This window comes from Alosa sapidissima, chromosome 5 (genome assembly GCF_018492685.1).
Source record: "Alosa sapidissima isolate fAloSap1 chromosome 5, fAloSap1.pri, whole genome shotgun sequence".
Lineage (NCBI taxonomy): Eukaryota > Metazoa > Chordata > Actinopteri > Clupeiformes > Clupeidae > Alosa > Alosa sapidissima.
The window spans coordinates 13257700-13269802 of NC_055961.1; the positions used below are offsets into that span (position 1 = coordinate 13257700).

Here is a 12103-nt window from a genome sequence, read left to right on the forward strand (position 1 = left end):
CATCAACCAAAATAACTTAGGCAGGAGAAGGTAAAAACTGCTAAAAGTATGCATGGGATGAGAATAGTTGGTACTTATAGGGTATAGTTTCCATTTTCATCTACTAAAAATAGTATATTTTATATTCATTTTATAAAAAAAGTACTCCATGGATGTGCTGTTCTGTAGCAGAATGTCGATGATAATATAAACAGAAGCTACTGTTTGTCATCTCAATTAACACCTTTCTTATGAATTATCTTGCAAGAAAGAATAATGGTAGTAACAAATGGGTAAATGCTTACCTTTGTGTAAACATAACACATTTCTGGGAAGCCGTTCTCCTTTTATAATGAATGTATGGTGAGGCAGAAAGACAACATCTTCAGTGAGTGAGTCAGTGACAAATTAAAAAAAAAATACATACACTTTTATTTAGCAAATACAAAGGGCACATTTTATACAAACTGTAAACTAGATACTGTAATAAATTTGAGGGCTTACCCTTGAAACGTTCTGTACAACAGCAGCACAACATTTTTTAATCTTACTGGCGTCTCTTTGTGTTCCACAAGCCCACATTTGACAAACAGCACAGTTATCTACTCACAATTAAGGATTTTTTCCCCAGATAAAAAGCACTTGTGTTCACATCTACATTTTAACATAATACAATACATTTTCTTTTTTTGTATGTTTGTTTGTTTCACTCACTGTATGTTACACTTTGTTGTTCAATACCGAGGTAGGGGGTGATTTTTTCAAAACAAATTCATCAAAAAATGTTCTTTGTTTTTTTTTTTCTATAACTCATTACCATAACTTTTCTTTATAACTCATGTAACTCAAAACAGCTAAATCTGCAGTGGCTTAATTTGACATCCACCCATCTTATTCTTAAAGATGGCTGACAAATAATCTGTAACAGACAAATGAACCCTTTACCTTGACAACAGTTATTCATTGGCGGTCATTTTTGCTCAACAGTTAAAAGAAGCTTTCTTTCCATTTAACTTTAGTATGAGAGTGGATGGGTTTGGTTGGCAGCAACATTTACTCATCAGATCATACTAATGACTGAGATCTCTCTCTGTGAATGGTCAAAACATTGAACAGAAGGTCATTAAACTAGAGAACATTATTAATTATTTTCCTTTTAATTAAGATTAAAGAGATAATCCCTTAGCCAAGGCAGAGGTGGTTCAGCGATAAAGCCTGCACCTGGGTCTCCCTTAGATTTTACAGTATTTGCCTCATTTTAGAGAAAGATCTGGAAGCACTAGTAACCAACCCTTAGGGTCATTACAACCCTGACCAGCATTGTTCAGACAACCGTAAAAGGTAAATAAGCATGATATCTCCCAAAAGCCTATGGGATTTTCAAGAGATCATGCTCAATTGTGGAAAGAAAATGCACTTGTTTAGATCAATTTGGAGAACTGCAGAATCTCAATAAACATAAATAAATCTGGCATTGAGAGAGTGAGAGAAAGAGAGAGAGAGAGAGAGAGAGAGAGAGATAGTGAGATACAGGGTGAAATAAAACTGTAAAATAATTGAGAGATAAAGAAACGCAAAGGGTGTGTGTGATAGGGATAATTAATGCCAATGAGCCTCCTGGGTACGGCTCCCTAGACTCAGGGATGATCTTGGATCAGATGGCTGAGACAAAGCTAAATGGGTTTCCGATACGGATTAAGGGGAGGGCGGTCTGTATATTGAATCACTTTCTCTATTGATTCACTATCAGTTCAATACTGCTCTGTTCAAGCCTTCATTATAACACCTGCTGTAGGGAGTGGAGACAGCATTTGGAGCTGTGGACTTTGGTCCTCAGCTCATAGCGAAGGGCTTGTCACATTGACTTATACAACAGTACAATGACTCTCCAGACCGTCGAAATACACACTAAACAACATGCTGAACGATTCAATGTTGATGTAGCTGGAGAGAGAGAGTGCCCTTGCCATCAACAAGGTGGCAAAAAAAATTGCCAGTTGCAAAAATCCACCCAGATCTTGGCTTTGAAAATACTGAATAAAATGCTTGAGTATGCATGTCTAAATGTGTTCAAGGGACTGCACTTATGGTACCGTAGAGCTAAACTATTTCAACCAGTGACCATTAAAAACACTGCAGTCATTCTGATTTAGAAAGCTTTTCTCCAACCATGCACAGGCCTGACATCTTAGGGCAGCTGCGGATGTGACTGTTTATATCTAAGAGACCAAGGCAGAGATGTCAACATTACTGTAAATACAGGCCAAAAAAGAACACTACAATACCATCTATAATATGACACTTTAAGAGATGAAATCACCAACTGGGAATCCTGTTAGGCCAGTATAACATCAACAATTACAAACAATTCAATTTTAAAAACCACACAATCAAGTGATTTGCTTGTTTTTGAATGGGCCACTGACTCACATAATGAGATTATTACAGTGAGGCATATATTTTTCCAGCCACACAACCAAACCCTTGATGACTCTCAATTTCAAAGTCTGAGTTATTCATGAGAGGTCACAACGTGCCATATGTCCTTCCTATCTTACAGTATCTTTTGTCATTGCTATCATTGCACAAGGTACTGTACTGTAATTGCATTTAAATTATGCATGGGCGACATTTTGCAATTTCACTGAGACCTTTTACGGCACAATACTGTTGCAGGGTACCAGTGGAAACAGGCCGTTGTCCTTCAGCGAGGGTGAGAGAGGTTACTGTCCCCTGAGGCCCCTGAGCGGATGGCTAGTTCAGCCCATACTGGAAATTGTCACTACACTCGGCTCCGACCAGAGGACGGGTGGGGGTGGAGGCCAGCTGCTGCACTAACGATAACTTTATAAAGGAATTTGGCTGCGAGATACTATCGAGTTCCAATGGAATGTGGAGGCAAAATGGCCTGTTTGAAATCCTGGCGTTGGCCTGGGAGTTCCATTTGATAATAGCAGACAGAGGCATCCGTCATCTAACCCCTTCAAAATTCTCAAAATAGCCTGTTAGAAAGGCCTTCCGTACATTGTTAACAATCCTATTGTTCTTTTTCCATGAGGGGCCATGACAAAATAAACATGACATTTGTTCATTCATTTTCAGTCTGACAATGTGAGTATAACCTCCATGAACTGGCACTGTACTCCTTGTTCTCTCTTTCATCTCTGTCTCTGTCTCTCTCTGTTCTTAGGTCCTTTCCCAGAAGTAAACTAATTTTAAAAAAGACAAATAATTCTCTTGTTATCAATGAGTGCAAATCTGAAAAATGGAAATATCACAAAAGACCCGGTGGCTTGACACTCCCCCTAATCACCATCAACAAGAACACAGAGGAAGGAGTAGATGGCCACATACTCACATTAAAACTGTCAGATGACCACACTTGCATCTATTTGATTCCTCTTAGTTAGCACAAATAGCGGTGTATTGAGAGGTTAGTTTAACCAACTTTGATAAACAGTGGAAACTATGTACACAACATCGTTGACATCAAGTAGATTGAACCAAAGACTCCTAATTGCCTTTGACCTGTACAAGTGGAAGTAAAGCACTCACCTACAAGGTAATCGACTAATACTCTAAGTATCTCATTATGTTTCATTGGCTTCTGGAACATTATTAATCTCATTTTATAAAACCACGTACATGTATACACACATGCACGTGAAACAATTTTTTGTATCTTATTTTGCTTACTTCAAGTTGAGGCATTTATCAACAAACCTGTCAGTGTCATTAATAAATGCTGAGAGTGTTTTGCAGATAGTTATCCAGGTTAAAGTGCCATCAAATATTTGACATTCTTTTGATTCCCACATTTCAGAGTAACAGTATTTAAGGTCTTCAGTGAAGCTCAGCTTAGATTCCCCAAACTGTGATTCTGGTCCCTCTCCAACCCTCAGCTAGTTATTCTCAATTGCACAAACTTGAATGTTTTTTTTTCCGTAATTGTCTTCTGTTGCACGTAATAACGCCACGAGCGAAATATGAGGCTCAACAGGCGAGGGATTTGTGCTGGCCATTCTGTGTGATGGGATTGATCTTCTCCAGCGAGACGTCCGTGTCGCTCTCCAAGTTCGCGGACATGGAGGGCGAGAGTTTCTCAAACTCCTTAATCCCAGTCTCCTCCTCCTTGCACTGGGCCTCGTCCTCAGGGCACAGGGTGCTGTGGGGCATGACGTAACTACCACTGTTGCTGTTGGGCTCCTTCGGGATGAGCCCCTTGGGCTGATACTGGTTGCAAATGGCCGCCGGTGGGGGTGGCGGCACCGCCGCCCCGTTGTTGTTGATGCTGAGGATCTCGACGGCGTTGCTGCTGCTGGGGCAGAGGCGGTGGCAGCCCAGCAGGATGGAGAACGCCTTGCGAAAGTCAGCATTGAAGGCGTAGATGATGGGGTTGAGCGAGGAGTTGGCCCAGCCGAACCACACGAACACGTCGAAGGTGGTGGAGCTGATGCAGGGGAAGTCGCTGCCGCCCTCGTTGTCGGGTTCGCAGAATGGCACCATGCAGTTGAGGATGAAGAAGGGCAACCAGCAGCACACGAACACACCCATGATCACCGACAAGGTCTTGAGGACTTTGGTCTCGCGTTTGAAGGACATCTTGAAGGAGCTCTCAGACTCAGCAGCGACGCTATTGCCCGTGCCGCTGTGGCGGTTCTTGGCACTCTCTGCCGCCCGCTCCAGCGCCGAGATGCGGCGGATCTGCACCTGGGCGATGCGATAAATGCGGGTGTAGGTGACAATCATGATGGCCACGGGGATGTAGAAGCTGATGAGCGACGAAGAGATGGCGTACGTCCGGTTGAGGCTGGAGTCGCAGTTGTCAGGTGGGATGTCAACGTAGGTGCCATTGAGCTCGCTGTAGCTGGTGGTCTGCGCCTTGTGCCAGTTGAGCTGCACGGGTATGAAGGAGATGAGCACAGAGAGCGTCCATGCCACACTGATCATCACAAACGCCACCTTCGGAGTCATCTTCCTCTCATAGCGGAACGGGCTGGATATCGCCCAGTAACGATCCACACTGATGACACAAAGGTTAAGGATGGAGGCAGTGGAGCACATGATGTCAAATGCCACCCAGACATTACAGAAGGCACCAAAGGGCCAAAAGCCAACGATTTCTGTCGCTGCCTTCCATGGCATTACCAGGATAGCCACCAGCAGATCAGAGATAGCCAGCGAGATGACAAAAAAGTTGGTTACCTTGGTGCGCAGGTGGCGGAACTTGGTGACGGCCGCACACACCAGTGTATTCCCCAGCAGAGTGGTGAGAATGAGGAGAGAAAGGAAGCAGCCTGTGAGCACGCGCTTAGACGAGTCTCTCTCCGACACGTTGCTATCCAGAACAGTGGAGAAATTCACATCCATGATTTACAGCCTGCTGTCAAAAGCAAGAATCACCCCATAGTTTCCCCTTTCTGGCGAAAAAGCAGCTAGATGTAAAAATGTTCTGCAGCCATCCACCGTGCACTTCGCTGATTTGAATGCACTCTCACCATCCTCAATGTGGTGATCATCATGCAAAAATGTCCTCATCAACTTTAAAGCAGAAGCTCTTTATTCATAAAGCAGACGGTGGGAAAATCACCCATTTTAGGCCACATGTCTCCAAAGCTGGCAAACTTTCAAAGCTTTTAAGTTCCTAAGAAATCCCAAATGTTTGCCGTATTTTGTCGTCAGAATTTATGGCCGGTGCTCTAAACTCAAACGGCTGGTAAGTGAACTTTCCCAACACATTCTTCCATGCGCGTCAAACAAACATAGGAAAGAACGATCGCTAGCCTTATATATGAGTCAATCAATATAGTCTATTGATCATATGTGTGCTGTGTTGGTCTGATTTGTTCTCGTTCATGACCGACGAGGCGTGTCCGCGCGCTTCTGTCCTTATCTAGCTGATATAAAACCCAGGACAAGCGCTTTTATGAGCAGGCTCAAAACAAACACACTGAACACAGCACGACATACAGGCATTGCCAACTATACCATGTTGATACTTTTTTTTAGTTATGTAGCTTTCGCAATTACATAAAACAACAAGTCAACCGATTGGACCATGTCCAAGCAGAGCACCTTACTTCTGAGGAGAGACGCTGCCTTCGATTGAACTATGATCAGAATGATGGTACGTTCCATATTGAAAGAAGCACGTTATTACCAGCATCTTTATGGTTCGGAGACTTGCATATGCCGATAGTCTGTGTCCATGCCATAAGTCCTTTTTCGTCCCATGTTTTCTTCAAATATCTCCTTTTTTGACGAATCAACATTTAACAAAGACCACGTGCCGATACCAATATTTATCCCAGAAATTGTATACTTTTAGATAACTGTTTGAGTTGTTGTCTTGTGTTCGTCTCCTAGACAAGAAAAGGAACGTGCTTCGCAATCCTTCCCTGCTGGCACGCTCTAAGATGCACGCTGCAGCCTTTCCTGTCGGTTTTATGACTCACTTTCCAAATCCTCTCATCCATACATTCGCTCAAGTTTACGCTGTTCTTGAAGCGTCGCTATTAATGTCAACACATAACGGAAGCTGTCCAGTTCTCAAAACTACGGCGTGCTCCACGAGGACTGTGCTTTATGTCACCCGTTTTTAAGTTGACGCATAGTGGTGTTACGTCTGCTTACACTCGGTGCAGACGTGTGCACTTCTAACATTACAGAAATGGGACTGTCATCATAACAAGGCTGTCTAAAGAATTTGCCTTCTCTCCCTATCTCCCTCCCACTAGCTCTCTCTCAAACTCTTCCTTTTCATCTCTCTCTCCTTGCTTGTAGTCGGACGAAGTGTGTTGTGAACAAAAAAAACAAAACACAACCTCATCTGTGTCCATTTCATTTTGTTATTCACGCACTAACATGCTGGGTGGTTGCTTCACTCTACAAGCGTTGAATCATTTACTGGTTATTGGTTCAGGTTTGGAGACTCTTCCGTTATATTACAGACATATTTCAAACCTACTCTCCAGTTTCCAATTTAAAACAAGATAACAGCTTTTACAACATTATCATTTATCAAATATAATGACAGAGAACAAGAGTATACTTGCATATAAACAGGCTCAGTGAGGCCATCTACTGGGTAAATCATCACAGGAGACTTGAATCCAAAGGCAATCACGTGAACATGTGATATGTGTTCTTATTTCATTAATGTTGTTCATAGTTACATTTCAAGAGACTGGGATTTATTGGAGGCAGGGATTTATAACTGTTGTGTAATTAATGCATGTTTTCTCATAGCATTGCATTCAGGAACATGACCACTTGCTACATGCAACAGTCTTGACCTGGCTTAAGTGATTAAGTGTTAACTGAATGGATGAATATCCCCAAGATGTATATATTCATTAGCATGCTTCCTCATGTAGGTCCTCAACCAATCTTGCTCTCTCTCTGTGTGTGTGTGTGTGTGTGTGTGTTTGCGTGTGCATGTGTGTAAGTAATTCATGTAGACATCTTTGTGCGGGAGTCCTAGCAGGCAGCGTGATCGGGCATGTCTCCTCACAGCATACGCTGTCTGCTCATGACAGAGGGACCGGTCAGAGGTGAACCCTAAGCCGTGTGGCGGCAGATCTTCTTGCACTGACAGAGGTGCCCTCTGCTCAGCCGACCTGATTGAATAAGCAATTCAGTGGTTTGACAATCATCCTCCACCTAATCTCCATTTCCTAATGTTATTATAGCTTCTGAAACTTGCTTGTAACACTAGGAGCACCAGATGTTGCTTTGCAGACCGACATTTGAAGAAGTGACAAGGACTGACATGAGCAGATATTATTGAAGGTTCTTTCTGGGAAAGGAAATTCTGGAATAGGAAACTCTGTGTCTTTCTTCCGTATTTCAAATTTGTGGATCTTCAAATCAGTATTTATGGGAGGACAATTTCCCTTTAAAACAGTACAGATACACAATACTGCAAATGATTCACTCTGTTGTAGACACTGAGCGTATATTCGCTGCATGAGATGGATCAAACACAACCATTAGAAGTGACTTCAGTGGTTCTTATAGAATGTCTGGATGTCAAAATGACTCTCCCCCTCTCTCTCTCTCTCTCTCTCTCTCTCTCGCTCTCTCTCTCTCTCTCTCTCATTCTCTCTCTAATTCTCCTCTCTCTCTCTCTTTCTCTCTCCCTCTGTATTGATATGTGTAAGGAACAGATAAGCTTCCAAGGAAGAAGAACAGTAGACATAATCTCTGGGGAAAGTCATGAGTCCCCCTTTTGACTTCAAGACACAATAAAATTACACTGAAGCAATTCTGAGCTAAATTGATACGCTTCACGCAAATCAATGAAATAATTACTTTGCTGGTATCAACCCCTTTTGTGAGAGTCTTTGTCCATGAGAGATAAGAAGACATTGTGCTCAAAAGAGAAACCCACACATAGGCTCCACACACCCGTGTGAAGAGCTCTTGCACATTTTCTTTAGCTTCCTGTCAGAGATGTAGTCACTGTGGTAGACACCATGCCTTGGGCTGCTGCAGGAAGACAGGGGAGCAGAGGGGGTGGCCACCCGTGAGGGCTTGTTTTCAGAGCACAGGAGATTAAAGTGCATTGGTGTTTGGAGGAATGCCATTTTTTTGTGTCGTGACCCAGCAGGCTGTCTTACTACATACTGAGTAGAATGCTCAATGCCTCTTACTGTCAGGCAAAGACTTTCCAAATAAATTGAGCCAGTGACAAAGAAGGTGTGTATGTAAGTTTGCACATGTGTGCGAATGTGCAAGTGTGTGTGTATGTGTGTGTGACAGAGAGATAGACTTTGGAAAAGAGTACAGATGCAAAGATACCACAATGAACAATTGGATTTTTTTAGGGTTATGTGTGCCAAATGAAGCAACCAGCAGGCTTTGAATAAAGAATTATGGGCAAAGACAAGATTGTCAGCATATCTGGAGGTTCAGATTCAACCTCTACACACAACACTGAAATGTGCTGGAATGGAACAGCCAAGCTGTTGAGTTGTCGCTGTCCAGGGTGCTGGATGAACCAGTCTCCTAGCAATGTCCTTTTGAACAAATTTTTAGATGTATGTATGTTAGATTTGTAGGTAAAAAATAATCCAATTTCACCAGTTTGGATATAAAAGAATAAACTGTTCATTTCTACAGTCATTAGAATTAATCTTCTCAGACTATATGATATGTCTTATAATGCAGTAATGTGCATCATCACCTAGATTCAGCATTTGTTTGAGCTAGAGCTAGACTGTGTATTGGCCAAATCTTTATAATGGTTGAGATTATTGGACACACAATACCCTTCTCTCTCTAAGTTTAATGGGCACAAAAGGCTCCAGCATCTTGTTGACATTTTGCAATGAGCTTTTAACAGGTATCTATCAGTCCACTACCAGAGTCCTTTGTGTATTTCTTAACAAGCCTGCAGAAAAAAAAAATCTTTTGAATTCAAAACCCATTTCTACAGGCTGACACATTTGTTGTGATATAGACTTCTAATATCATCGATAGTATGACTAGGTTCTAATTTTGTGGTTTATGAATTTCTATACTATCAATTTCTATACTACTTTCTATACTAAGAAAATCTAGCTCCCTGTGCAAATTACTTCTAAAACAAACATTGTGAATAAACGTAATGCAATGCCTTTGCACATAGCATAACCACCAACAGAGAGTTAGTTCACTGAAAAAGCAGATTAGAATATCTGTTTTTAATTATTATTTTTAAAAATATTGGCTGTTATGATGGGTTTTTCTTTATGACATTGTCCTTGACTGGTTTCCCAAGGCTCAGATAAGTGCGTGTGAGGGTCTGAAGTGAAGTGCCACAAAGGTAATCAAGGTGATAGTGTGTTCTGAGGTAAGCTCTCTTGGGTGGCTCTCTCATTATACATGGTCAGAACGGTTCCCTTCCTATCCCCAGGGCTATTGCAGAAAGCATCAATGTGAACACTTTAATTTTCACACAATGTGGTTTTGACCGGTAATATATATATATATATATATATATATATATATTTCATCTTGAGGTGGGCCATAAGAGAGAGAGAGAGAGAAAGAGAGAGAGAGAGAGATTTCATAGTGTATAGTATGGTATTATATACTTTATTAGTGCCTTCTACAAAATTGGAACAGACTGAATAATAGTTCATATTAACTTCTTAGGTGGGGCATTCAATATAATTCAAGCTGCTACAATTTTGCAATGTGAATTACTCCTATCTTTCTCTCCACAGTCTGTCGTTTTTTAATGGTCACACAGTACAAACATGTAGGTACATTTAGGTACATTTTTTTTTTAGTAAATTCAGTCAGATTAATACCTCACAGTTTCCCCATTCACACACATGTTCACACATACCGATAGCAAAGTCTGCCACGCAGGGTCCTAACCTGCCCATCTGGAGCAGTTGGTGGTTCAGTATCATGCTCAAGGCCACTTTGAAATGGTCAGGAGGAACTGGGCTCAAGGTAGTGACCGGCCGGTTGCTGAGCGACTCTACCCCCCGCATACCTCGACCTGCCTGTCCTACTACTTGCTTGAGTGGTTGTGGTTAGCCCTACCTGTTTTTTCAATGCCCATTTTTTCAATTCCCAAATGGTCATGGAAATTCAGGATTTTTGTCAGGAAAAAGTCATCGAATTTTACATTTGAGTGGGAAACCTGGTACACTATACACTAACAACAGGGCCTTAATTACCTGAGCCACTATTACCCATTGCAGTGGAAAAAAGGTTTATTGTGAACGTGCAATATTTTTTGTTGATGTTAAAAGTTCTTTAATAAATAGAAGCAATATTACAAGTACATTTGAGCATAGACAATATTAAATGAATGCATGTTGGTTTAATGCACATTACAGACATACTGTATACATATATTTAATTCTCCTGATTCCTGATGTCCTTCTTATCCGAGTGGTGGATGTGCACGGTCACATCTGGCCATTTGACAGCTACAAGAACATATTTGTGGCCCTCTCTATCATCAAAGGTGCCCATCCCTGCTTTAGAGCATTGCTTACAGAACATCATACATTATAATAACAAAACATACATATTTTAAAAAATCATTATTTTTGTTTTTACAATTCCGGTCTGACCACTCTAGCCTCCCATGGCTCAGGCAGATAATTTTCGACCTGTCCTGTGCACTTCCAGAGTCACATCAGAAGGTCATAATCAGTTCATGTTTTCGAGACTTGACGTGGGCTAATTTTCAAACAGTTAGAATCTTAATGCAGTGCAAAGTATATTCACTGTGGTTCCATTACGCAGATTGAGACGATAACTGCAGTTGGCACATTCTCTGTGTCTCAGAGGGAGATATTAAAAGCATGGGCATATATTGTGTAAGCATGCAATAACCTTCTAAAGCAATCATTATTTAATTAGGTGAAGGCAACCATCATAATAAATCCACAATATACGGTGACATTATGTCTATTCACTTTAGCCTCTCCCAGTCAGATACAATAAAAGTCTTCTTTTAGGAGCACCAGGATTTGCATTTCAACGATGTCCTTTTAACTGTATGAATTTAGATAATGCTAGACAATTAGACAATGTAACTATCATGAAATGGACACTTGGGACGTCTTTAACAGCTTAATCTCTCTCTCTCTCTCTCTCTCTCTCTCTCTCTCTCTCTCTCTCTCTCTCTCATCTGGGTCTTCTGAGACAGAGGGACAAAAATGTATCCATTTTGCCTCAGCACTGATTTACCACAGGCATATAGGCCCTTATCCATCTTTCCAGGCTTTGTTTAACTTTTACTACAAAATTCTTTGTTAATGCTTCCGTCCTCCTGCCCCTGATTGTTAGGAGGATCAGGTGGGAAACACATAAAACCCAACCCAGTGCCACTAGTGGCATGGAAATGGAATTCATTTCATTTATCACTTGCAGTTCCTTCTTAATATTTATCTCCCATTTTGGAAGTCAAGACAACAAATCACCCATAGAAAGCATACTCCGTTTAAGGGCTTATGTGATTTAGATTATTTGATAATGGAGACTGATTAAAACAATACACGGTAATGCGCATGGTAATATAGAGTGTCTATATACAGGCATACAGACATAAAGACATTGTTATTCATACAATCCCTCTTAACTGATATTGGAGCAAAGAGGTGTAAATTGAATT

At 41.3% G+C, this 12103-nt stretch overlaps 1 protein-coding gene across 1 annotated transcript; it reads right to left on the reverse strand.

The window, feature by feature from the left end:
- Positions 1–435: 435 nt before the first annotated feature.
- On the reverse strand, positions 436–6622 carry drd1b (dopamine receptor D1b). Its single transcript, XM_042093743.1, has one exon. It carries the CDS (start codon positions 5347–5349, stop codon positions 3973–3975), a length of 1377 nt encoding a protein of 458 aa, XP_041949677.1. The 5' UTR covers positions 5350–6622; the 3' UTR covers positions 436–3972.
- Between the last annotated feature and the right edge of the window lie 5481 nt (positions 6623–12103).

Bases quoted from the DNA above. Each gene is read 5' to 3' on its own strand.
- drd1b (XM_042093743.1), bottom strand. From the start codon at position 5,349: ATGGATGTGAATTTCTCCACTGTTCTGGATAGCAACGTGTCGGAGAGA.